The sequence below is a fragment of the Mixophyes fleayi genome, chromosome 9, assembly GCF_038048845.1.
Source record: "Mixophyes fleayi isolate aMixFle1 chromosome 9, aMixFle1.hap1, whole genome shotgun sequence".
Taxonomy (NCBI): domain Eukaryota; kingdom Metazoa; phylum Chordata; class Amphibia; order Anura; family Limnodynastidae; genus Mixophyes; species Mixophyes fleayi.
Genome location: NC_134410.1, coordinates 23,301,585 through 23,328,846, shown reverse-complemented (window position 1 = coordinate 23,328,846; position 27,262 = coordinate 23,301,585). Strand labels below are relative to the sequence as shown.

The 27,262-nt window shown below is 36.9% G+C and overlaps 1 protein-coding gene across 1 annotated transcript; it reads right to left on the bottom strand.

Moving 5' to 3' along the window:
• Positions 1 to 765: 765 nt before the first annotated feature.
• On the bottom strand, positions 766 to 27,038 carry LOC142102218 (cytochrome P450 2G1-like). The gene is made up of 9 exons (XM_075186932.1): positions 26,791 to 27,038; positions 22,332 to 22,494; positions 14,149 to 14,301; positions 12,477 to 12,637; positions 10,705 to 10,881; positions 8,830 to 8,971; positions 7,665 to 7,852; positions 2,753 to 2,894; positions 766 to 1,402 (listed from the first exon to the last, which is right to left on the bottom strand). Exons 1-9 carry the CDS (start codon positions 26,968 to 26,970, stop codon positions 1,221 to 1,223), a joined length of 1,488 nt encoding a protein of 495 aa, XP_075043033.1. The 5' UTR covers positions 26,971 to 27,038; the 3' UTR covers positions 766 to 1,220.
• Between the last annotated feature and the right edge of the window lie 224 nt (positions 27,039 to 27,262).

Below are 27,262 nucleotides of genomic sequence, written 5' to 3'. Positions count from 1 at the left end.
TCTCAATGCATGTATGGGCGTAGGCACATCACTCGTGAATCCCTTCAATACCATATGCAAGATGGCTGACTCACCTGTCAATTATTCACAATCATCAACCGTACCCAGGCAACCATGGGTGTGACAATGCATAGCCGCTCATACAATGTCAAACGCAGGAGAACGCATCTGCATGCCTTAAATAATAGCTGGAGAAGCAATTATTCAGCCGTTTTGTGATTTAGGATCTCAGCAGACTTCAGAGCTTCTACATTGTTTTAGGGCATCTCTTGGTCACCCGTCAGCAATCTTCCCGAGCGAAATCATGTGTTTGGGATGACATTACAACACAGGTCAATGCCATGGCTTCTTCCCCATTACACAATACCTCACTTACATCTTAATTTACCCACACAAGACCCTCTGTCACATCATCATGCACCATTTTTCCAGCTGCCCCACTACCCTCTCCAACCCAAATGCATTATTTCAGCCCAAACCCATTTTTGCAAGAACATAATTTATCACTAACAGCCTCTTATTTTGAAACCATGTCTGCCTACCACCCCCCAGCCACCTCTTTCTCCCAATCCCCTTCTGCACACCCTCCAGCCACTTCTGCCACTACATCATCTGTCACCCTGTCACTCTCTGCTGTCCCAATGACCTCTGTTTTTTTTACACTGTTGCCTACCACATCACGGGTAACAAGAAGCCAAGTTCTACATCTAGCCCAATGTGAAACAAGGGGCAAGAAGCGCCGAAAAATAAACACATTCATTTTTTATATTCAGTTTACTTCATGTGTGTTTTGTGTTGATTTATTAATACACTTATTCCAAAATTAAAAACTTAAGTCTCTGGTGTTTATGTTCACCTGGAGAGCCACAGGTTGTCCACGCCTGCAGTATAGCAAACACATTTTTCACAAACACCTATATAAGCAGATACCTCATATTATACCTGGGGTTGTTTTACAAGCTTTAATATTTGGAGTTTATTTTAACCTTTTTCTTTTCTAAATATTGACCCCTCTTTTATAACAATTGCTAGAATATTAAAACAATAAAATAACTATTTGAACACAAGTTTGTTGTAAACTAGATTAAACTTTTCAAGCACACAATGGAGAGACTAACTTATAAGATAGTACTGAGCTTAAAATCTCATGAATAGGAGATGGTTTTGACAGTCAACACAGTATTTTTCAATGTACAGAACAGTAAAATATATCTTAATAGTTAACGAGGAACGAAAGCAATCTTGTAAGGTTTCGGAAAATTCCCCAGACCAGATACATCCGGTGTGATGTCCAATTCCTCCTGAGGAACAGGAGACTTCAAATTAAATTTTTGCAAAATTGAAATTAAGAAAAGGAAAAGCTCCATTCGAACCAGGGCCTCTCCCAAGCAGGTCCTTTTCCCTAGAGCAAAATAATAATATACAGCATCAGTACATGGCGTCAGCACATGGCATCAGTACATGGCATCAGTACATGACTCTAGTCACAAAATAAAGGACATCTGAACACATTTACTAGTTTCTTAAATTAAAATGTTTTTTAGAGTCTCTACACAGCTGTTTAGTCACTGACTGTAAATCATGAAATATGTTCTTGCTTGTGATGGAGGACGGAAATACCATGGCAGAATAAAGTCCTGGCAGAATAAAGTCCTGGCAGAATAAAGCTTCCCGTTCTGTTGCTTCTTTCCTCAATTTAATGCTGTTGCCAGCCTAAACTATAATAATAAGATCTGAGATTGCATGTTGTTCTCACTAAATTATCATCTACAAGTCTAAAATCAATTCATGCTCTACATAAAGCTTTAAACACTTCCTAGAGAAATGTAATTTTGCATTAATATAGGTTAAAGGGGCAAATGGCGGGGACCATGTGATGATAGGATTTGCACAGCCCCGCCTCTCATTGGCTAATGAAATCTGTGAGCTGGGGAGGCGGGGCATGATGACACAAATCATGTCATTAAGGCCCTGCCCACTTCACAAGAAAGATAAGCTGGACCTGGAAGGGAAGGGAGGTCTCTTGGGCATTTCTGGAGATAAGGCAAGTAAGTATTATGTACACAAAGTAGGACATTACATGATGCTACATAAATTTTACTTTAAACTATAACAAAATATGCACATTGGAATTGATTACTAAAATGGATGCCTTTCGCCTATTCAGGTTTCACAACTGTCTTTATAGCATGAAAACTAGGTAGTAGTGAGTCATAATTCCATTTTTCCAAAACATCATTTTGATCAATGACTTCTGCAGGTAAAAACAAAAATTTTAAAATCCCCAGCAACTCATTGCAACTACTGCATTACTTATGATGGGGACATTTTACCAGTCTTATTTGATGAATACAATCATCATCATCACCATTTATTTATATAGCGCCACTGATTCCGCAGCGCTGTACAGAGAACTCATTCACATCCGTCCCTGTCCCATTGGAGCTTACAGTCTAAATTCCCTAACATACACACACAGACAGTCAGAGAGAGAGAGAGAGAGACTAGGGTCAATTTTGATAGCAGCCAAATAACCTACTAGTATGTTTTTGGAGTGTGGGAGGAAACCATGGCACCCAGAGGAAACCCACGCAAACACGGGGAGAACATACAAACTCCACACAGATAAGGCCATGGTCGGGAATTTAACTCATGATCCCAGCGCTGTGAGGCAGAAGTGCTAACCACTTAGTGACAATTAATTACTACAAGTACTTAGGTAAGAATTATTTATATTTATAAGTCTGTATACCTGTAGCTAGAGGCATAAAGGCATCATTCATTTTAAATTCACCATTTTCATCAAGGAAATTCTTGGGGTTGAACTCATCCGGGTATGGGAAGCAGGTGGGGTCTTTCAGCACTGAGGTCAACATTGGAAACACATTGGTGTGCTGAAAAACATAAGAAATTGAAGGGCAACTTTATATATCCTTAGGTTGTTTTCATCTCTATAATCTTTTACTATGTGAAGAAAAAAATCACAGTGCTGGAAACTTTACTATCACAAAAGATAAAGAATCTGTGGAATTGTGCAAAAATAAACCAGTTTAATTAAATAAAAAAGCTAAAACAAAAATGAAAAATAACATTCATACTAATACCTGATCAGTGCACTGACCTAGAAAAGAATATATAAATTTAAATATTTAAATGAATATCCAATAATGTTGATCGGATAAATTATATATGAGAGTCTCCTTAATAGTTCTCAGGTCTCCTTAATATATCCTCTTCTGATAATGAATTCACGGCACTCTGTTCCCATATGATCGAGGATATATCCGAAAGATTTAAATCTACATTAAAACTCAGAATCAATATAAGTAAAAACTGAACCACTGACAATCTTCACAAACGGCGTTCTCTGACAAAAATCAATGATTAATAACAAATAACAGAGTGGCTAAGTAAAGAATTCAGCGTAGGAAACACAGCGTAGGTCATCAACACATATCAGCATCCAGTCTCTTAGCAAATGAATCTCAAATGCATATAAGTAGGTAATCACAGTGAATCTCTGGTATGCAATGGAAAGGTTTTTCTCATATCATATGCCAATTACTCATTAGGAGCACCTGGCTGGTCAGCCAATCACCAACAGTTTTTACCCAATGAATATGCCAGATTGGCTAGTATTGGGGATGCTGGTTCAGAAGTACAATTGCTGGAAGAGAATATTTTCCATTGCAGTAAAAAAAAAAAAAAATGATCCTGTACCAGTTGGAATGGGGATTTAGATTGGCCTACTGGTACAAGCAGGCCAACCATGAAACTTCCTAGTAATGAAGTCTGGAAGGACGGAATCATTTTTGCCTCAGTCTCTTGATGCCATAGAAAGTGTAATGTTTCCTCTGCAAAAACCACAATGAGCACTTGGCTTTGGTAGGCTGGGCTGGCTCTACTATAACAGTCAGCTTAGGTTACACCTATAATACTAGGCTTAGCACCAGTCTGTTCCAAATGACAGGCCAGAGAATTGATTAAAGCATGGGAAAGCTGCTCAGATTTGTTAATTGTGTATACACTTCATGTGGGGTAATAAGTTTATATATTCCCATGAGGGATCTATATGGTAAGCAAAAGAAAAAACATAAAGAAAGTAAAAACATAGAAAGTAGAAGGAATATTTAATATGGAAAGAAGATCCCTAAGCAATTAGGTGAATAATAAAGATCACAATGAGGAATTGGGTGATCAAACTAGCTGGCCACACCAAGGACCAAAAAGCCATAGATCTTGCCATAAATGTATTCTGGGGATTTGGACTAATCAAGGATTGCAAATGGTTTGTCAATTTTTGCATGTTTGTGCCTATGTTATCACTAGGCATTCCAAGCCCTCAGCTCCATAATAATATCCATATATTCCATAATTTAGTTTGTAGAGGGAACTACCTGCCACCTGACAAGAGTACCCTCTTTGCACCTCTATCTAGTATTCCATCTGATGCTACCACAGCTGAAGGTTTTATCAAATAAATTGTTTAGATTTCATGGGTTACCTGTGGAAACTCAATTTGCTTTTGGAAGACTCCTTGTATAGCCCTGCAACTAATGGGCTATCAGAAAAAATAAAATAAAAAAATAAACCATAGAATTATATCTATGCTGCTTCCTCTCTCATTTATAGGAGAACTGTGTGTCTCTTCTTGCTGTAGCCAATGATGCTTTTTTTTATAATATTGAATATCATCCTACCATCATACTTGGGATTACTTAAAGTAGTTGCAGTTCCTGCAGTACAGGACAGACTAATCTTCATAGATGAAAACTTTGTTAGTTTTCAATGAATATTCAAATAACTCAATAGTAGAGGTGAAACTCCTGATTACAACATGGGAGCCACAGTTTGGCACCACAGCAAATTCACATCTTCCTGACTTGGGTCAAAAATTTCCAGGGCCTTTTACAGATACAAGAATTAATCTTGTAGCCTTCAAATTGAAAAGTTACCTGCAAGTTCATCAAGTGTTTAATTCCTCCTTTCTGAAACCTTACTGGTGTTATCCCGTTCCTGGGACACAGTACTATACTAGCTTGTAACATTCTTGTACAAGTTGCTGATGAATTTAATATTGAGCATATCCTGGATATGCAAAGAAGGGGTTTGGGTCCACAGAAAAAATCCTGGGAGCCACTGAAGAATATTCATGTTCATAGACTTCTATGAAGATTCCACCAAGCTCACCCAGACATACTTAAGACTGAAAGTGGCTAGAGGCTGCCTCTAAGGGGAAGGTAATGTCAGAATCACACTTACTTTCATGTGAGATTTTTAGCTGGATATTGCATCCTGCTGCAGTGAAGTCATGCACACTTGCAACATGCTTCTATAAGGCCCTGGGATAATATGTGCATGACAACACATAAATCAAGGCTAGACAGGAAGTTCTTTTATCAGTAACGAGTATAAAAAAATTGGAACTAGGTTCACTCATTACCTGTATATTTCCCTGATGCATGTGCTCTTATCATTATCTTAACTAATCTGTCCAACTGTTGCTCACTTTACTTGTATCCTGATTATTCTTGTTTGTCTGGCCTTGGGTGACTATTCTCTTGCTTTGCCCTTTTGGAATTGGCAACTATCTTTGGCATTTCTGCTACTCTGTACTTCACCACATCCTGTTAACCCTAACAGGGGTCTTCAGTTTCGGTGAGAAGCGCAAGTGTTTACAGTCATGGTGGACTATTTATGGGGGTGCGGGTGTTAAATTCAAAAATTGTGAACTGAACTGTTCAAGTTGTGGATATCTAGCAACTGCTTCTGGGATTCGGTAAAATAAAAACAGTGTTAGAAGATAAAAAAAATGGTATAAAGTGTATTTTTTAATGCTTTTTTAAAAATAAACATATGGCTTTCCATTCAGTGCTGCTCAAGAGAAAGTTCATTCATGGGTTTCTTGGAGTAATTGGAGGAGGGAGGGAACAAATCAGACTAACCTACTTGTAACATTTTTGTGTGTATGCTGGACATTAGGTTAACCACACTTAGATAGGGACAATATTGTTGATTAGAGTTGGACCTGCTAGGATTTATTTTGTTGCTGGATGATTTTTCTATTGTCTAATAAAACTACATGTGGCTAACTGCACCATATTTTGGACTTTGGTGATGTTTTCTGCTAACTGATGGATAATGGGACACTGTCTACCCCAGTACATGGCATTTCCCATGACAACATTGACACGGTGCTCAATTGGTGTTAAGAGGCCAAATGTGTGCCAAGAAAACATTCCCCACATCATTTACCCACCACCACCTGTCTGCACCGTTAGCACAGGCCAGAATGTATCTATGGATTCATGTTGTTTACGGCAAATTCTGACCCTACCAACTGCATGTTGCAGCAGAAATCAAGAATCATCAGACCAGGCAACATTTTAGTCGGTCTTCAACTGTCTAGTTTTGGTGAACCAGTGCCCACTGTATCCTTAGATTGTTGTTCCTAGCTGATGAAAATGGAAGTTAGTGTGATCCTCTGCAGCTGTAACCCATCCACTTCAAGGATTCATGTAAATTCTTGAGAATGGACTGTTGTGAGTGAAAATCCTAGGAAATCAGAACTTTCTGCAATAGACAAACCACCCTGTATGGCACCAACAATCATTCCATGGTCAAGGTCACTTAGGTCACATTTCTTCCCCATTCTGGGGTTTGATCAAAACAACAACTAAACCTCTTGACCATGCCTGCATGCTTTTATCCTTTTATTGCATTGAGTTGCTGCCACATGATTGACTGATTAGATATTTGCATTAATGAGCAGGTGTTAGCCATGTGTTGTTAATAATGTGGCCTACACTGGCTTCTCTTCCCCTACAGAACCTTTTTAAGCTCCTCACTATCATATACAAGGAGCTCGTCAACTCCACTGCTCTCTACATCTCCAACATCATCTCTATTCACACTCCATTTCGCCCACTGCGATCGACAAACGATGGTCGCCTCTCCTTCCCTCTGATAACCTTATCTCGCTCACGAATTCCAAACTTCTCTCGAACTGCCCCCTCCATTGGAATGATCTCCCATGTTTGATCAGAACATCCCTCAATCTGTGCAGCTTCAAACGGCCATGAAATTACCACCTATTCTTAAAAGTTATCCGCTTAACTACCCACCTTGTCGGTTACCTCTCCCTCTCATCCCAGGGCCCTCTCTCCTCCTGTTTCAACCACTTTTACTCTGCTCTCCAACTACTCTGTCCACCTCCTTCTTCGGTTTGATGCCACTGACTTCACTATTGTTTTTCTCTGCACCTTTTCAATGACTCTTAACCTGTTAGCTGTGCCCACACTCTTGGACACAGGTTTCCAGCTTGTGCTGAATATCCATCACCCTGACTTAATAGCTATGCTTTGAGCTACCTGAGTGTTACTTGTTTATTGTACCGTACTGTTCTAACTTGTACTGTCCTATTGTTTCTATCCTGTACAGTGCTGTGGACATTTTGTGATGTCCTATAAATAAAAATGTATAATAATAATAAGAAGAAGAAGCCAATAGTGGGTGCTCACGGGTCTTCAAAAGGCTTGAGAAAAGAGTTACTGACAAATCATCGCAACTACATGCGATACTGAGTTTGAGCATTTAAGAAGACATGAGAGTGCCCAAGATTAAACAGCTACCTACATATTTATATCATGTCATAGGACATTTACCTTTGGTATAGAGTATCCTCTATACTTGATGTCTCTTGTGGTTTTCCGTGGCACACCCATTGGGAGCATATCTGCAAATCGTTGTATTTCATGAATCACAGCATCTGTGAATGGCATCTGGTTTTTGTCTTGCATATTGGGGTTTCGGTCTTGACCAATGACTTGGTCAATCTCCTTGTGGACGTTTGCTATTAAACAGAAATGATAATAATTCACTTAGTAAGTACCGTATTTGCCGGCGTATAAGACGACTGGGCGTATAAGACGACCCTCAACATTTCCACTCAAAATATAGAGTTTGTTATATACTCGCCGTATAAGACTACCCCCTCTTCCGCACACCTTCCACACACCAAATAAAACGTAAAAGGACATCAGATTTAATTTCAACATGTTAATTTATATTCGAATGCCTATGACATGCAGGAAAACTGTCACAAGGCTGTATGTTATCAAACATGTACAGTAAACATAAAACAGTGCAAGTTTATTAAATGTAATTCACTAGTCAATGATAGAATGAAGATAACAAATAGAGGGAGAGAGCAAGTGCACACTTACCCCTTGGCATAATCTTTAATGCTTTTTCATTTGATTTCCAGTCCCGAACCATCTTTTCTGTTACTCCATATTGTCTTGCAGCAACACAATTATTATGTTCCATGGCAAAGTTTACAACTTGAAGTTTAAAACTTGCATCATATTTCTTTCTTTTTGCTGGTGCCATGATAGGGTTGATAGGGGTTTGACTGCTGGACATTTTCTATGCTGTATTGTACTGTACAATGGTGCAGTACTGTGGTTGGCTGTTGGCTGTATACAAAGCCTGATTGGATTGGTCCCTGCTCCCTGTCTGCCCTCCCTGTCAGCAGAACGGGCCGGTCACGCCAAAAAGGCTGGCACCCCTGTATCGCTGCTGATGCTCGACGCAGCCACGCTGATGACCCGCCGCGGCCGCACTGGATACTGCGCGATACTGGACCCGGTGTATAAGACGACCCCCCCACTTGGAGGCATGTTTTTCAGGGCAAAAAAGTAGTCTTATACGCCAGCAAATAGGGTAGTTTAAACATGTAATTTAAACTAGTAGACCTTAAATATCAATATTCATTATTACTAGATAAAAAATAAAAAAATATATGAATTTTTAATTGGCATTACATACCAAGGATATCTGGGTATTTCAATAGAATAAGGAGAGAATAAGTCAGAGTTGTGTTGGTAGTCTCCACCCCACCAAAGAAGATCTGTAAAGTGCTGTTGACTAAGTTGGTGAGGTGGAATTCACTTTTAGGATTCATCTTTTCCTGGAGACATAAGTGGAGATATTAAAAAATAGTTAGCTTTTGTGTAGACTCATTATTATATCTATAAAACAAAAATGCTATGGAGAGTGATAGTATTCTTTAAACTCATATTCCCTACTTCAAACCAAGGTGAATTCCAATGCATTGTTATTCATTTAACTTCTGCCTTGTCTTACTATAAAGCTACTATTAGAATTTTTGAGTTACTGCAAAATGCTTTGCAAACAGCCTATACAGTCATAAAACACTGGAAATAGGGATCAAGTCTTAACCTATTATGATCCTTACTAGATTAGTAAAAGTTTGTATCATGCTGTTATTTTGATGAATCTCCCAGTTATTGGAGTGGAGTGGGATTGGCACACCTATACAGCACAAAGGGTGGAGTGGGAGTAGGCGATAATTATTGGACAGATATTTCATAATGTAAAAAAACTATAATTAACTGTATTTTAACATTGACATCTTTATGCTGGGTTTTTATAGTGAAAATATTGGTTTGGATATTATAAATAACTTTTATATGTCTTCCATTTTTTTATGGAAATGACATAAATCGAATAAGTTATCTTTTAAATTTTGAGCCTTTCGGACTTATGCAGAGTTAGACATACGCCAGCGCATCTTTAGTGAAATCACTCTGCGAATACCCATAAAGTGGGCACACGCACGCCTCAATGCAAACTGTATGATGTAATTCTGATGGTGGGTCCTGCCATTGCCAATTTAAAACTGGCAATCTCACTGTAACCATTGTAAGTGACGTCATTGAAGCTGGATACATTTTAGAAAGTCAATTAAGCGTGTGGGGAATCTGGTATATCTGCTATATAGTAAGTCACTATTATCTCTTTGTAGGCCTTATATTAATCGGAATTTTGACTTCGGCCTAATTGTTGTCAGCACTATGGCAGCCGAAATAATGACTCCCACCGGTTAACAAAGCCACGCTCAATTTTAAATACCATTACACATAATAAAAAAATGAGTATTTGTTAATAGTTTATTTATATTATTAGAATATTAGTATTCTGGTTTTCTCATTATGACTCCTCTAATTAATTTTCCCCCAGTACCACCTCTACACTAATGACAAATAAATCTGTATCTCCACATGGATTTCCCAATACTACCTAAAGCTCAACATGTCCAAAATGGAGCTTATCCTCTTCACACCTCCGAAGGTCACCACCTCCTTTCAATTTTCCTTCAACATCAACACCAAAATTTCCTCATCCAAGTCCAATGACCGTCACCTCTTCCCTACCATGCCCCATCAAACTCTACCATACCTTTTTAATCTTTAAATGCTTTTTTAAATCCTTCTTGTTAGAGCTTACCCTACTTCCACCTATACTGTTCAAGCTGTCACACCCTTACAACTGTCCTACATTGCTGTGCTCTTTTTCAATTAGACTGTAAGAACTCATGAGCAAAGCCATCCATACCCTTTGTTTTCTTGTCTGCATTAATTTTGACTTTCTTATATGTCTCTATTGTATGTATTCCCTGTTTACCCCACTGTCCGAAGCTATGGAGTGCAATGGAGCCGGATACATCAAAGACAATAATAATAAATTTAACAGTGGCAGGATTTGCTAACATCACTTTTAAGAATGTGGTTATAAATCTTTGTTTGGAGTTTCTATTGATCAATATAACAAATACTATATACTTTTTGTAATTTGTGGGCTGCTTTTTGACTTTCCACCTGAATATTGTTTCATATATACCTTCTCCATTTTAATGAGAAAAGCATCAACATAATTCCTTGGATTAATGGGGTCCAAAGTCTTCTTGTTCATTTCAGCCCTCTTTTCCACAAAGAGCAAAAGCTTTCTCAAGTAATAGAAAATCTTCTGGTGTCGTCCAGGAATGTAACGCATGATTGTGGGGAACATCTCATACATCTAAAGGGAATGAATTGGGCATAAAATAGATATATAATTATATATGTCCAAATACAATATGATGATAACTAAATAAGAGAACAATGCATACATTATGTATTTAAAATGTATAGAAAGAGCATAGCATCCGTTTGGAATAGAAATTGAAGGTCACATTAAGGGCATGTAAGACACACACATTTTTTTTATATTTTTATCCTGTTCACTTCTAGTTTTCCAAGCATAGATCGATTTAACCAGAAAATATGAGCTTATATATCTTCCTTGAATTCACAGTCCTGTAGCTATTGCATTTTCAACATTTGTGAAAATAAATTCCAAAATCTTTCACCACATTTGTTAGAGAGCAAAGGTGACCATTATGTATCACCCATACTAGATGGTCCCACCTCTCTCCAAGTACTCCTCTGGTCACTGATCAGCCCCTTGGAGATCCTTATCATTTACCAGATTGCATTTGCTCACTGCCTGTGCTTACAGCAGAGAAGAAAGACTGCTATGTGTTATCAGTGAGAGCTGGATGGGAAATTCAAACTCCTAACTTAGTTTGTAAATAATTAACAGAGTTCCTAAAATGACAGAAGGCGTTCCAGATCTGATTTTTCTTTTTCTGCAGCCCACTCCTAGTTTAATGACCATTTGGTACACTTTGGACCCAGCAACTATGATAACTCTTCCTATACCTTCTGCCAAACCTGGTGGAGTGTAATGTGCGCCAAACAATTTCAGGTTCCAAACTCTTCCTTGTACATAGTAGAGCAAACTTAATAATACACAAGAAATTCAAGATTTACACAACAAATATTACTAAGGCTCATTTAAAAAAAAACAAAAGTGTTCCTACTTTAAGTGCACTTCAAGCAATGTAATAAAAACCTTCAAACACAAAAGTGACACATGTAGTACAGAGAGTCCATTGTCCTTTCACTTATGATTTATTTAAAGCTGCCATATCACTTAAGTAGTGACCAACTTTGTTCACCACTTTAAAACGGCTTCAGAAAGGGGTGTGTAAGTGGGAGGGTCCATGAAAAGCCACAATGCCTGTGATTGCGATTTTTTTCCCATTGGTGCTTCTGCTTTTGCTCGGGAAAAAGGGCTAAATGAAGCACCACTAGAGTGACAGGGAAAAAGAGAGCTATATTGCTCCATTCCCTAGCTAAGTGGTAGAGCAGCATTTAAACCATGAACATAGCTAAAACATCAGTATATTAGGAGTAAAAGCTAAAATAAATAACGGTGTTGATGGTGGTAGTAGTAGTAGTTGTAGGTTGGGCTTTTTAGTGATGTTTTCATACTTTCCACCATGTGCATATTCAGGATTATGTGCAAACCTGCAAAGGTATGTGCAGATATATTTTCCTGGAATTTAGTGGCGCTCATTAAAAACACAAGCAGTACATGACTGCATTTTGTGGTTGATGAATTAACTTTAATATTTCAATTGATCAAACCAAACCAAGCCAAGAACCATAAACATATAAATAATAGGCAATTGGCTCTAATTCATTAAACAAACCAAATGAAATTCATTGACCTGTAACTGATAGCATTGTCAATTAGGAAATTAATCTTCATTGTTCTTTGGCACTTACCTGCCCCCAGAATGAACTGATAATGACAAAAGATTCATAAATGTTGGACAACACATCAAGGAGCTCTTCATCCTCATAATCATGGCGATTTCCAAACATGAGGGTGAAAAGAACATTGCATGAGGCTTTGCTTAGGCACCGTCGGGGATCAAAAAATGATTCTAGAATATGCACAAAAAAGAGAAAATTCCCTCTTTTAAAAAATTGGAAAACAGTAAGAGCCTCATTTAGAGTTGAGAATAAAACCAGCTAGACGGTATATTTTTGCATATTAGTGAAAACAGTTGCACTGTGGGCAATGTTTGACTGGGGCATGAAGTGGTCACTGTGGGAATGCAGTGGTAGGGACCCATAAAATAATTTGCCTCTGAAGTGCTGTTGCCAGCCATGATTAGTTTAGGTCAGGTCACTGGTGCAAAATCTGAGCTGTACCCTCAGACATGTTAAACACCAGTTAGGAAAATGTGGTATAGATTTTTTTCAGGCAGCTTCTGTGCAGATATATGGTGGTTTAATAGGGATACCGAGGGGAAAACATAATAATGGTCCAGCTCACTTGGTATCCCACTTTCCCATTAAGTAGTAATCTCTAAATTTATAGGAGTCACAAATTAGACCATCTCTTTAAATATGTATTTGATAAATTTTCTCTATGTGACTTGGTTTTTTTTTGCACAATTTTTGTAACACAATTTTCTTCAGAAAAGTTTCTTATTGAGTTAAAAATCATTTTATGAGGTGAAGGAGGTACATCTGATTTATTGTACATAATTCACAGCACCAACCGTTTGTCTTCATGCTGCTAGGATGCAGCTTGTTGTGTTTAGCGATTTTTAAAGCAATCTCAGGAGAGTTTACTTAATCGCAGCTTCATACATTTGAGACTTGTACAGCTAGAGTGGCAAACAGTCAGGACTTTGATCTCTATAGCTTTTGTAAATAGTGATTTTGACAGAAACACATCTCTGGCGATTTAACAGCAAATCTCACTGTGATAGATCTGCGAGATGAAACACCTGTGAGAAATTACTAGATTTTCAAAATTGGACCTTGATACATTTACCCTCTGTTGATGGAGGTGTAGGGATAGCTATGGTTATGAGAAGCTCAGACAGGGGATTGTTATTCTTCTACAGCAGAACTACCCAAGACTAAGAACATGGTTATTCTTAAAGTACTAGCAGCATTGGTTTGCATTATGTTAAAGTATCTGGGGGAAGCATGCCTACAGTGGAAAGAGAACATGGCCTGTTGCCTGCAGGAAATTAGCAGCATCCAAAGGAAGCAATATAATAAAAGGACTGTTGTCATAGTACAGAAGCTTACAGTCTGCTGCAGATACCCAGATCTACCCAACAGCATAGAGAGCATTTAGTAAAACTACTCTGTAACTTATTGAGGCATGGATTAATAGTTTTTCTAAATGTCATCACTGGTGTTAGATAGATCCTGATATCTGCGGGTGACTGGTAGATGCTCTTTGAATTTATAGCAGTCACAAATTAGACACTCTTTAAATATTTATTTAACAAACTCTTCTCCATGTGACTTTTCTTTTTTGCACAACTTCTGTAAGATCACTTTCTTTATAAAAGTTTTTATTGAGTTAAAAATCATTTTATGATGTGGATTAGCTATATTTGAGTTATCATACATTATTTACAGGACCAACCTTTTGCCTTCTTTAATTCTGTCACTAGATACTGAGCTTCTTCCTGAATATGTTCCTCAGTGTTCCTCTTTCCCATGCCAAAGTCCCGTAATGCAGAAAGTGAAAAAATACGAAGTTCCCTCCATCTCTCCATGTTGCTAGTGAAAGCAATTCCTGATTTGTGAAATACAAGAACACCATGAATTCATTTTGTTTCACAGTAATTACTTTCAGCTAACATTATACACCATTGTACAGTTGAATATTTGTATTACAGTACATTGGTTTATGCTCATATAAATGCACATTACCAAAGCAAAGCTCCTGGATGATACAGTTGTAAATAATGGCTAATGCCTGGTTCCTGTCACATATAGAAATTAATTTGAATATTTCACAACATAACAAGCGCAAAATCAAGCACATTATTGCAGTTATCCTATGTCCTGCCTGAGGACCTGTCTGTACCCACACTGGGTTGTGGTTCTGGAGCTGGACTGGTGACTGCGTGGACATAGCTGGGTGGCCTGATAATGTTCCTCTGCATGTAGTAAATGGACTAGTGCAGATGATGATTACACTAGCAGGTGAGAGCAAACAGGAACTGGATTGCTGGACCGTGCTGGAACCGGAATTCTGAAAGAGAATTGCTGTAACTAGGATGGAACCAGAATGCTGGAAGAGGATTGCTGTAACTGGACTGGAGCCGGAATGCTGGAATAGGATTGCTGTAACCAGAATGCTGGAAGAGGATTGCTGTAACTGGACTGGAGCCGGAATGCTGGAATAGGATTGCTGTAACCAGAATGCTGGAAGAGGGTTGCTGTAACCGGACTGCTGTAACTAGAATGCTGGAAGAGGATTGCTGTAACCAGAATGGAACACGGAATGCTGCAAAGGAACCAGAATGGATGGAACCAGAGTGTTGGAATCGGACTGGAGCCAGAATGCAGACTGCACTGTCAGAGCTGGATAGATAGCAAGATAGATAGCAAGATAGATAGCAAGATAGATAGCAAGATAGATAGCAAGATAGATAGCAAGATAGATAGCAAAACTGTGAACTGCTTGGAACCAGGTTGGCATCTGAAATACAACATTGCACTGGCAACAGGTAAGGGCTCCAGGAAGTCCTTTTATAGTTGTTGCTGATTCCTAATTGGAGACTGCAGTCAGCTGAGCAGAAGCAGCACTCTGAGTTGCTGAGTTGGATCAGGTGACTGTATTCAAGATGGCAGCTCCCATGGACTGTTTTTGGAGGGAATCTGAAATGGAGGATGTAATCACCTGATTGGCTGAGTGGAATCACATGTCCGAATCCAAGATGGCCTGTCCGAATCCAAGATGGCCACCCCCATACTCTGATTCTGGAGGGATCTCTGGAGTGGAGACAGACTGGACAGCATCATACAGAGAGATCTAAAACCAGCAGAGCCTGAGAACCACAGGGACAACTTAAAAAGGCAGCGAAGAGGTAAGTGACAGAATCTGAGAGCTGGTGTGTGAGCTCTGCAGATACCATCACATATCATGCACATACCTGTAAAACTGACAAATATTCATCTAGTTCTGAATTTGGCTCTATTTGGAAATTATAATTAGCATAGAACCAAGCACCTCTGCGAAACTGCCTGTCCAGCTGCTAAACTTGTTTGCAAGTTTTGAATTTAAATTCCAATGGGGCAGGGACTGATTCGAATGGCAAATATTCTCAGTGCAGTCTGCCTAATATGGTGGTGCAATATAAGCATTAATAATAATAATAATATGTGGCCATTACCTCATGTATCAAACTCCTACTTTCCTTTAGATTGTGTTGTTCACTATTTGCGATTCCTTTGGTGGTGATTGTATCTTTGCTTTTATATTTAATATTTCTTATTTATCTTAATAAAATCTCAATCAACCTTATTTGATCATCTGGATATTGGAATTATTTTATCATTATTAATTTGTACTTTATTACCATATTGGTACTTTGCAAGGACTGGGAACAAGACTAATAAGTTTACTATTAATTTTGTTTTGTTCATCAATTTTGTTTTTATTTATTTTTTCCATTATATAAGATTTGCATCTATTTTTTATTTGACCCAGAAGTATGTTTTCCTTCCTATATTTGTTATGTTTCTTTCCAATAAGACCATTGACATAGAGTCATACTTTTACCAGTAAACCAGCAAAATAATGGCAACACTACCCAGGAGATTTTAAGATCTTAAGTATACCAAGTGTATTACAGACTTTCCAACTAGACTGCATTATTAAGGGATAAATGCCTGGAAGGCCTGCAGTTGTATGCAGTTAAATTGCTTAAAAACTTGGTCAGTCGGTGGCACTGTTCAACTATTGTCAGAACTAACAATATGTCGGTTTCACTTGCATCACTAAGCAAATACATTCAGAAGCAAATTTAAGTAAAGCAAAACCAAACTCTGCCTTTTACTGGTTGGTTTTCCCTTTAAAAATTGTACTAAAAAAAAAAAACCTTGCTAGTAATGTTGAACTCTAGTTGGAAACTTAAGGCGAATTGCACAACTGATGAACAGAAGTTAGCCCACAGATAAAAAAAATCTGATTTCTAAATTAATATTAGAAGTTCTTAGGGACAGTTATTAATTCTGTCATGATTTAAGGTATTTTATACCTTCATAAACAGACAAGACTTAAAATCGATCACTATATGTTGCTGGGGCGCATGGAAAACTCTGTTTAATTGTTTATTATTACCTCTTGTGTCTCCTTGAGCCTGCTTCATTCTGCCACCTCTCTGGTTGTTCCATTCTTGTATTTAAAGCAGTCAGGGCTTATAAAGTTTGTGCCACACATTAGCTAACCTGCTCCAGACCCCTGTGGATACTCTGCCCAAATACTGTTTGATTACTGTTGTGATCCTTGCCTTGTTTCTGGACCCTGCTTGTATTCTGTTTGCCTCTGAACTTTGGCTTTGTCTTTTGGATTTTCTCTGCTTGCAACCTGTCCTGACCATTTGGCCTGATCCTGGTATCTGTCTGCTGTGTTCCAGTTACTGCCTCCTTCCTGTGCACTACGGTTACCATACTAAACATTTACTGGGCTAGAGATAATCCCTGGGGACATCCAAGCACCTGTGAGCGCGACTGCCTCTACGGGAAAGGCGTCTGCTAGAGGTAAAGACCTCTTTCCACCTGTCCAAAAAGTTTATGTCACTAGCCGTTAGCTGTAAGAGTTGGTTGAGCAAAAAATATACTTCCATTTTCCAGAAGGAAGCAGTGCTGCCGCATCTCCCAACCTCAGAGCCATTTTCCCAGAGGCTCTTCTGTACCTCTTACAGCCCAGGTCAAAACCTGGGGAGGGAGAGGAGAATGGATGGACCAATCCCAAATTGCAAGAAATTGTGGCTTGTAATTGGTCATTCTACTCACACACAGCTGTCCATTGATAATTTAGTTTGGCAAATAACATTGATTGGCAGAGCCCAGGGAATACAAAAATTACCACCACACCGAAAAAAAACGCTAATCTGATTCTTTAATTATGATCAGAAGGATAATTATCCATTCTATAACATTAATATTGAACGTTGCACCCACACATTAAAGTACAGATGCGTACAAGAAAAGAGAAGGAAAATGTGCTTGTTTGGGGCACTTAGCGATTAGTCATCTAAAAATAATATATTCCTTTATTGAGTTAATTATTAAATTAAATTAGATGAAACAACATATCTCCTACCTATATAATGAATTGGTAGTGAAATTCTAAAAACAAAATGTGAATAAAGTGTGTATTAAGATAGCAATATAGAATTGCTATGCCTTGCTACGTGTATGAGATAAATTGACTACAATATCAGTCTGTGTTATAACTGTGATATTATATAATATATAATCAACTGTTCAGACATTTAAGTCACTCCAACTATGATAGGAGGGGAGAACTGTCACATATACATAGTGATATAAATATCATTTATGATTTGTCCCATTATTAATTCTTTTTTTGAGTTTTAATCTTTTACATTATTAATTAACCCTTTATAGCGGATCAAAAATAATCACAATTGGTGCACTTTCATGTGGTATATTTGTTACCCTCCTATAATCATTGTTTCCATTGGATAGTTTATATCAGCAAAATATAATATTTCGCAAGATGGCTTACTTAGTATTCAATATTATAATTAATTTATCACATACAGATAACAATTATTATATATATAGAACTTAGATGACTATCACAAATTTATAACTTTATTTTATTCAACATTGTTCTTCATTACAATATTGTGTTACTATAAAAATAATAATTAGTTGTATTCGTCAATTCATCCCATTATTAATATAGTGAATGGTAGGGAAAATGGTAAGTAATAAATAGTGAAAACTAATAAGTGATCATATTTTTAAAAACATAAAAGTGCACATTAAATCATGTTAGTAAAGAAGCTCCAGTGTGCCATAAAAATTAAAAATATATGTGAAAAATGTTTTTTATTTAAAAATTATATTTGTGAATTAGTGTAAAACAAAGTGGTAATGATGAAATAAACAAATGAGTGATAAGGAATAGTAAGGTATGATTCATCAATCATACGCATTATGTGGTGAGGTGTAGAGTGAAAATAAGAGTCACTAATAGACATGAAGTAAAGAATAAATACATAGTTCAAAAATAAAATAATAATAATCAAAATCTGTGAAAATCATATAGATAATGTGATAGCTTATAGTCATGTTGGGAACGGGCCTAATCAAATAAAACTTGTATGGTCCTATTAGATTTTAAATTAGACACAAATAGGTAATGTTGATCAAAGTCACATCAATATTGTCCAAATAATAGAATATATGATACTTTGGTAGTTTTGTTCAAAACAAATAAAGTTGAATCCATGTATAATACTTTGATAATAATCAAATACAGCGTTTCTTTATAAAAAGGTGAATACTGAAGAGCTTGAGATTGAGAATAAAAAGTAAGGCTAGTACAGTCATAAATATACCATGAAATTATTATAAACATTCAACCCATTGGGGACAAGGCGATTCATCAAAAAGATCTTTTATCAACATCCCATTTGAGAAGTTCTCGATGGAGATCTCCCCCTCCCTGATTTTTAATGCAACCTTCTCCATTGGGAAGGCACATAGTAATTTAGGATTACAATTATGGTGTGATAAAAAATGTTTGGCCACAGTTGTAAATGGTTTGAATCTTTCCTTGTCCAGAGGGTATTTTTGATATATACTTTTTCTCACATGCTCCAGTGGACATCTCTTGAATGGCCAGCTTGTCATTCCAATGTACTTTAATCGAAAAGGACAAGATAAAGAGTTGATCACTCACATGGAGTTATAATTCAAAAATTCCCTTATTTGCCAGGTTTTGGAATATCTGTCAGTATACTCTTGGATTTGGATGGTTTAGTGACATGCTTTGCATGTGCCACATTTATGGAACCCCATGATTTTATGGGGAGTCTATTTTCTGTTGGAAAAGTGGCTATAAACAAGGCAATCCTTGAAACTCTTATTTCAAAAGTTTGTTTATCAGAGCAGTTACATTTGGTCCTTAAAACTTCCACTTTAGGTACACCTTTAATGACAGGGGAAAATGCGGGCTTGTATATTGCAAATGGCAGTTGGTTGCCGTTGCCTTTCAATAAATATCAGTTATCAATTTACCATCCCTGTTAATTTTAATTTTTAGATCAAGGAAATAAATAATTTCTTCATGAATTTTCAAACCTAACTTTAAATTCAGATTATTCCAGTAAATTCATGATAGAAAATCTCTTGGCCCTCCCACAGAATCAGGATGCCATCTATATAACGAAGCTATAATAGTATATGGCTAGTATATTTGTCATTCTTTTTGCTAAATACAAATTCTTTCTCCCACCTACCAAAGAATATGTTTGCGTACATTGGCTCACAGGCGGTGCCCATAGCAGTCCCCCTGACCTGTAAAAAGAACTTATCATGGAATAGAAAATAGTTATTTGTCAATATGAACTCAAGTAGTTCAATAAGGAACATGTTTAAGTCATTGTGGGCTAACATGTTCAAAAAATAGCGGACTACTGTAATCCCATTTTCATGAAAAATGTTGGTATAAAGGCATTCTATGTCGTAGAATGCCAATTTTGTATTCTGATTAACTGATTTATTGTTGATTTTGGATAACACATCAAGCATATCCCTCGTATAAGATGGCAGACTAGTAACAAACTGCAAACTTACTGGCCTTCTCGATCAGACTCCCTACTCCAGAGACTATTGGTCTCCCTGGTGGGACTTTTACATTTTTATGAATCTTTGGTAAGGTGTATAAAGTTGGAATCATATGATTTTTTATCAATTGGAATTCATAATCAATACTTAATATTATTATTCGATTATTAAACGCTTGTTTTATTATATTCAAGTAAGCTGCTAAAAAATTTGCATTGGGGTTGAAAATGAATCTTTTATAACATTATGCGTCACTAAGTTGATGGTATATTTCTGCTTTGTACATCGGGGTCGGCCATAAGACGATGTTGCCCCCTTGTCAGAGGATTTGATTGTTATATCATCTCATGTTTTTAATTCTCTAAGAGCCTTGGATTCCTCTTTAGTTAAGTTACAGTTTCAAAATTTGGATTTTTCCAACAACTTATCGAGAATCTAGAGACTAAGTACTTGTATATTTTAACCTGTGGACAGATAGAAATATCACGAGAAAATGCTGATATTTTTTTTTAATTGTGTAATTAGAGTGTTAATGTTAGTAGATACATTTTGCTCCACATTACTATCCAGTTCTTGTAATATCAAGTGGACTTATCTTTCATCCTCTGTTTTTATATTCAATTCTCGCAAGGTGACATTATCTATATCAGGATTAGATGCATCTCTGGTGCTGAAGAATTTTTTTGAGTAGGAGATTGCGGTCTCTTTCCCATTTAAATCTGTTGAAGTTCTGAGTTGGGGAGAAGGTTAATCCCTTACTTAACAAATTAATATGTATAGCATCAAGTTTTCTATCTGACAGGTTAATCACTTTTAATGCATCTTCTACAGGAGTACCTCTGTCGTCTGTTGCTCCTCCGATATGACTGGAGGACTTGTATTGTTTTTAATATTTCGCTAGCAATTTATTACATAGGAATCATTTATATTAGTTTCATCTAATTTATTTTAATAATGAAGTCAAAAAAGGAATACAATTTTATTAGAAGTCTAATTGCTCAGTGCCCCAAACAAGCACATTTTGCTCCTCTTTTATTTGAATAGAGCCCCAGGAGTAGTGGGGGGAGCCTTGAGCTACCAACTTTAACTAGGGGTGCAGTTATCTATAAATTATACTGGAACTACTACTGTCACTCCAGGTTCCAAATTTGTTAATCACTCTGCCCCCCACCACCAGGGCAATCAGATAGAATCTCAGTGCTTCTCAGCATGAGGTTGACAATCCCTTGGAGCGGGCAAGCTGTTACTTTTGTGACCATCACCCGTTCCCATCAAAGTACCGGCTCTGCACTAACCACTGCCTGATGCAGTGTACATTTCGTATTTGTCTAAGGTGTCCAAACCAACATTGCTGCTTGACCATAGCTGACTTTAACTAATACGGTTTGCACTATCTTCCTAAGGCTCCTTAGTTTATCTCACATCCCTGCCCGAAAACATACATCCTATGTTTCCCTTTTTATCATTGATTATATTTTTGCTTTTCAGCATTAGCCTTCATTATGTCCAGCTTTATATCTACATTAGATTTTCTGATAATTAAAATCTTTGCATGTTTTCATTTAAAACTCAGGTGACATCAAGTTACTATGGCACAGTTGTGGTACCTTTGATTCAGAATGTTTGAAATTTTTAACACCATGCCTAAATTTTACTAAAACACTTTAAATTAGCCACATTTTTTACAGGTCTGTCGTCCTTGATCACGTCTATGTGTATGACATCCTTCTTCAGATTACCTTGTATAGCGGCACTCCTCTCAGTAAGTCTAGGAGGAGAAAGCATTTCTGTGTGTGCGGTATCCCTTTCCACATTAACTTGTATAGCACTGCTCTTCACAGTGACCATGCTCACTAATCATGTCTGTGCGAGCAACACACAACAGCAATTATTTACGTTTTCTTTCTGGTATAGAGAACTTTCTGAATATCTGTTTTCAATACGCTTAAACAGCATTTATTACATTTTATATAAAGAGAAATGGCTCACCATAATTCTTGTAGCAAAAATCGAAGGAAGGTATTTCACCTCGAGCTAAGAAATCATCACTTCTGTCCACATAGACTTCCTTCACAGATTTGTATCCAGTGACCACTATGACCGGACGGGACCCCAGATAAATGGTAAACACCTCTCCATATTTTTCACTTAACTGAATAGAAATTATAAATATTGCAGAAAGTCAGGTCAGTGTATTTAGTGTATCCCAATAATACGTTTGTTCAATTTAAAGGGACAGTACACTGAAACATGGATTCTAACATATAGTGTAGAGCAGTGTTGGCTAATCTGTGACACTCCAGGTGTTGTGAAACTACAAGTCACAGCATACCCTTCCAGCATTAAGCTGCCATATATTGCCAAAGCATGCTGGGACTTGTAGTTTCACAACACCTGAAGTGTCACAGGTTAGCCAACACTGGCGTAGAGCATAACAGTAAATGTGAACATGAAGACAGATAAGCTAACTATTGTGGAATGTGTTCTTGCTAATAAAAAAGTACTTTAAAGAAGATGTCCATTATTCTTCTTTAAATTCCTATTCTCCAATCACTAACAAGATGATTAGGAACATTATTATTACTTTATTCTACTGGCTTCTGGTTAAAAAAAACACACACACAAAAAGCACATATAAATAGGTCAGATTCTCTGGAGCTCCAGAAATCTAACTAGTAAAGTGCAGCAATATTGTTTCAAGGGGATGAAAAAGGTTAAAAACCCTATCTACAATTTTGTAAGCTATTTTTTAAGCTCATTTTTCAGTTAAAGTGCTAGATTTACTAAGCTGCGGGTTTGAAAAAGTGGGGATGTTGCCTATAGCAACCAATCAGATTCTAGCTGTCATTTTGTAGAATGTACTAAATAAATGACAGCTAGAATCCGATTGGTTGCTATAGGCAACATCCCCACTTTTTCAAACCCGCAGCTTAGTAAATCTAGCCCCAAGTCTTCAACTCATAAGTGAACAAGTTTGCTTATTTACACACCAGAAAGCAGCAGTAAAGTTAATAATAACTCAATGACAATGTTAAAACTTTTTACCACCAGTTGATATGGTATTTTCTAACCATTGCTTTACACTTTTAACATATATAATGAGGTCATATATCTTACAGTTATAAGAAAATATTTAGGTTTTTATCTTGGATTCATGCTTGTAGGAACTATATTATTTGCATATCATCCTCATTTTCCAATAGAGCTATAGTGTATTCACTGAAGTCTTTAAGTAGACAATTACTATGGAGGTTATTGAAAATACTCCATAGAACAATCCAATAGCTTATCCCCATTCCCTCAACTCATGAAGGTGCATAGACAAAAACATCCCATACGTTATAAGCCATTTAGTTATATCCCTATTAAATAGGATGTTCATTAATTTTATAAAGTCATATTCCAATTAAATATTAATATTATTATTGTTATTATTAACATTTATTTATATAAAGCCAGCATGTTCTGTAGAGCATTACATTTGGGAATAATCAGAGTAATAATACAAGACTAGGCATTACAGACAGACAGAGAGACAAGTAGAGATGATTGGTTCATAATTGGAGAAATCTGACAGATCTGAGTTTCAGAGTTCCGAGTTCCGAGTCGAATCAAAACATGACTCAGTTACCTGCACCAAAGTCAGATCTGAAAAATAGACAAAACATAATTTCTGGGAAAATTCCGGCAGAGTTGGCAAGTATGATTTGTAGTCTAAAGTTACTTACCTTTGTTAATTATTCTCTATTGACGTCACTAGTTTTAATATGAAATTATCTATAAAGTTTCACAAGAAACGTTATTGCAAATGAGGCTTGGGGCTAGATTTACTAAGCTGCTGGTTTGAAAAAGTGGGGATGTTGCCTATAGCAACCAATCAGATTCTAGCTTTCATTTATTTAGTACCTTCTACAAAATGATAGCTGGAATCTGATTGGTTGCTATAGGCAAAATCCCCACTTTTTCAAACCCGCAGTTTAGTAAATCTAGCCCTTGGTATTTAAGCTCCGATACTATTCATAACAAAGCAGCACTGAAAGAAAGGCTTAATACATGGCACTGAAAGAGAGGCTTGAAACACAAGCCTCTGTGCATGCTTCCTGTCTTTTAAAAACAGGAAGTAGTACTGAAGTGAGACTTGGCACACATACCAGATTACAGAGTTTTGATGAAATGATTATCTTTTTTCATTTCTTTTTGAAACTTTCCTATTAGTTATAGGATCCACATTAGGTGATCTTTGTTGTGGTACAACAGTTATCCTGTTTTATTATGACGTATAATGCCGATGAATTGTTAAGTATTGACTTATTTTTACAAATTCGATATATAGATTTACTTACATATTCTCATTAAATATGTTATGAACCAATTTAGGTTTATGAATTGTGGACGTTAGGATTGTTTATGCCAAGAGTTTAGGGACATCATGTGATGAATCATGTGACAATGTTTATGACTATAAAAGGAGAACTGGAGTCTTGGGGTACACAACCTTGAAAAAGATCCCTTGGAAGGATTGAAACGTGTTGGAAAGTGTACCTTGAGAGAGAAAGATTATCCTCCTGGAAGATAACATCTATATAGGCGATCTACTGTGAGATATCCCAGGCATATATACAGGGCCATCTTAATAACATTATGGGCCCCCGGGCAAAGCAGTGCACCGGGGCCTCTAGATATAGATATAGCTATAGATATATAGAGATAGAGATATATAGATGTAGTTGCTCAGTGACCCTTGTAGGTTTTTTTTGCAGGTTTTTTCTTTTGCAGGATTATTTATTCTCATTAAGAGCTGTGCCTATGGGGCCCCCTTGCCCGTGGGGCCTCCGGGCAGCTGCCCATCGTGCCCAATGGAAAAGATGGCCCTGCATATATATACTTCACGCATGATTACCTATGAAAATGGTAGGAGTATCTGCATCTCTAAGTTGTTTTCTGTAACATTGTGCAGAAGCTCTATGTTTTATCTAGTGTATGAATAAAGTTTTATATTTCAATATATATTGCACTAGATGTTTCTGTGCATTTTTCTACATGGTATTAATGGAACAATGGGAAGACACCTGTACTTTTACCTTACACTTACGACCTTGTGCACTGTAACTTGTGTCTAAGCTCTAACCTTTAGGTAGTGTTGTGCTGACATGTTTCCAGCATGTCATTCTCTGAGTCTCTTCTGTATTAGGTATTCTTTTTTTTTTTTATGCCCTACTCCCTATTGTGTGTCATTGCTGATTTATGTGGCACCTTATTAATAAAAGAATAATAATAATAATAATAATAATAATAATACATTATATTATTATTCTTTATGTTATTTTATATGTTCTTCTTCAGTAATTGGTTATGATCAAATCTATCTCTTTGTTGAGTTTTTAATCACATTCAAATACATATTCTGGTGGCTATAATTTTAATTAGTTGCATACCACCCCTTACTATACAAAATGCTGTTTTACGTGGTAGATTTCTCACTTGTTATAATATTATTGTGTCTAGTCTTTATATTCATGAATTACATCTATATGATTTCTCTATACCTTATAACATATGTACTTTTTATTATTAAGTGATGTTTCTTGCATTTTATGTATTTACTGGAATTGTCTCTGTTAAAAGACATGTATTTATTTCTGGTTTGTAAGTGAGTGGTGGGTTAGCATCTGATGAGCCACCTGCATGAGTGTGAAACACATGAGGCATTCTGTTTTGTCTGAATTCTGTCCCCCATAATTTTAACAACGGAATCAGCGATATGCAGTCATTTTAGAAAATGGCAATTTTATTAAAGTCAGTCCCCTATCGGGTTTTGTTTTAAAATTACAGTTTTTTAAGGTTTGTTGGAACTGCCGCTTAGTAAATATACCCCTAGGTGCGATCCTTTGCTGCTTGTGTTGGTTGTTATTGTACACAGTAATACAGTACACCCTGCAATAACACCCCACATAGTATAGTACATTAAACATTTAGACACATGTCTCCTATATCACACATTACATTATAGTCTACATTATATGTTGTAATTATATAAGCCCCTATCTAAAGTAACTTGTTCCTAGTGATGTGTTAAATGGAATTGGATTTAAGAATGAATATATTCCATCACATAGAGAAGTCAACTGTGTTCATTCAATAAAACTGAAAACATTTTTTACAGTATTTGTTCTATTTAAACATTCATCACATAATTTAACATTCAACACTTCATTTAGAATATAATCTCTTGTGATGGGGTGACTCATCATCTTTTTTATTACAGCTTTGCATTTACTATGTTCCCTGTGTATATTCTTTATTTTGCACAGAGCTGCAAAAAGGAGGGATATGAAAGTAGTTTTTATAATAAAATGACAAGTTATTACAGAAACATTGCAGTCACCAGCCTATGGTCTCTGGACTACCTATATAGTAAATGTAATGTTGTATCTCAATGGAAACTTACTTTCATCAGAGATTTTACAAGGTCACCTTTGCGTATTTGTAGAAAGTTTCCCAATAATGGCAGAGGGGTCGGTCCAGGTGGTAGGTTCCTGCTTTTCCAGAGCAGTTTTAAGCTCATAACTAAGATGAGACAAGGGACAGCCAAAGTAAGAAATAGAGAGACAGCTTCTGAGAAACTCATCCTTGTTGCTGTAAATTGTCTGGTGATGCTTGTGACTAGAAATTGTTCAGTTCACTGTAAATACAGGACGTACATTGAAGCAAAGGAATGTGTGGGCGTGGTATCGGATGCAATATATATAGATTCCAGGTGAGGCAGCACTCAAGGATTTAAGACAAAATTATGTTTTCAGGGACATGACCCGTGCATTTGTTACAATGTGTCAGTCAGTAATGAATATACCTTTGCTAAAGCATGGAGATATGGAGAACATGCACTGTTAGGGGTCCTTAGGACCAGGTTTAAGAAACAC

Excerpts from the sequence above, each read along its gene's own strand:
- LOC142102218 (XM_075186932.1), bottom strand. The coding sequence starts at position 26,970 with ATGAGTTTCTCAGAAGCTGTCTCTCTATTTCTTACTTTGGCTGTCCCT. Across the intron at positions 8,972-10,704 it reads TTCTCATTAAAATGGAGAAG|GAAAAGATGAATCCTAAAAG; the intron begins GTATATATGAAA and ends TTATGTCTCCAG. Across the intron at positions 7,853-8,829 it reads GAAATACCCAGATATCCTTG|CAAACGTCCACAAGGAGATT; the intron begins GTATGTAATGCC and ends TCTGTTTAATAG.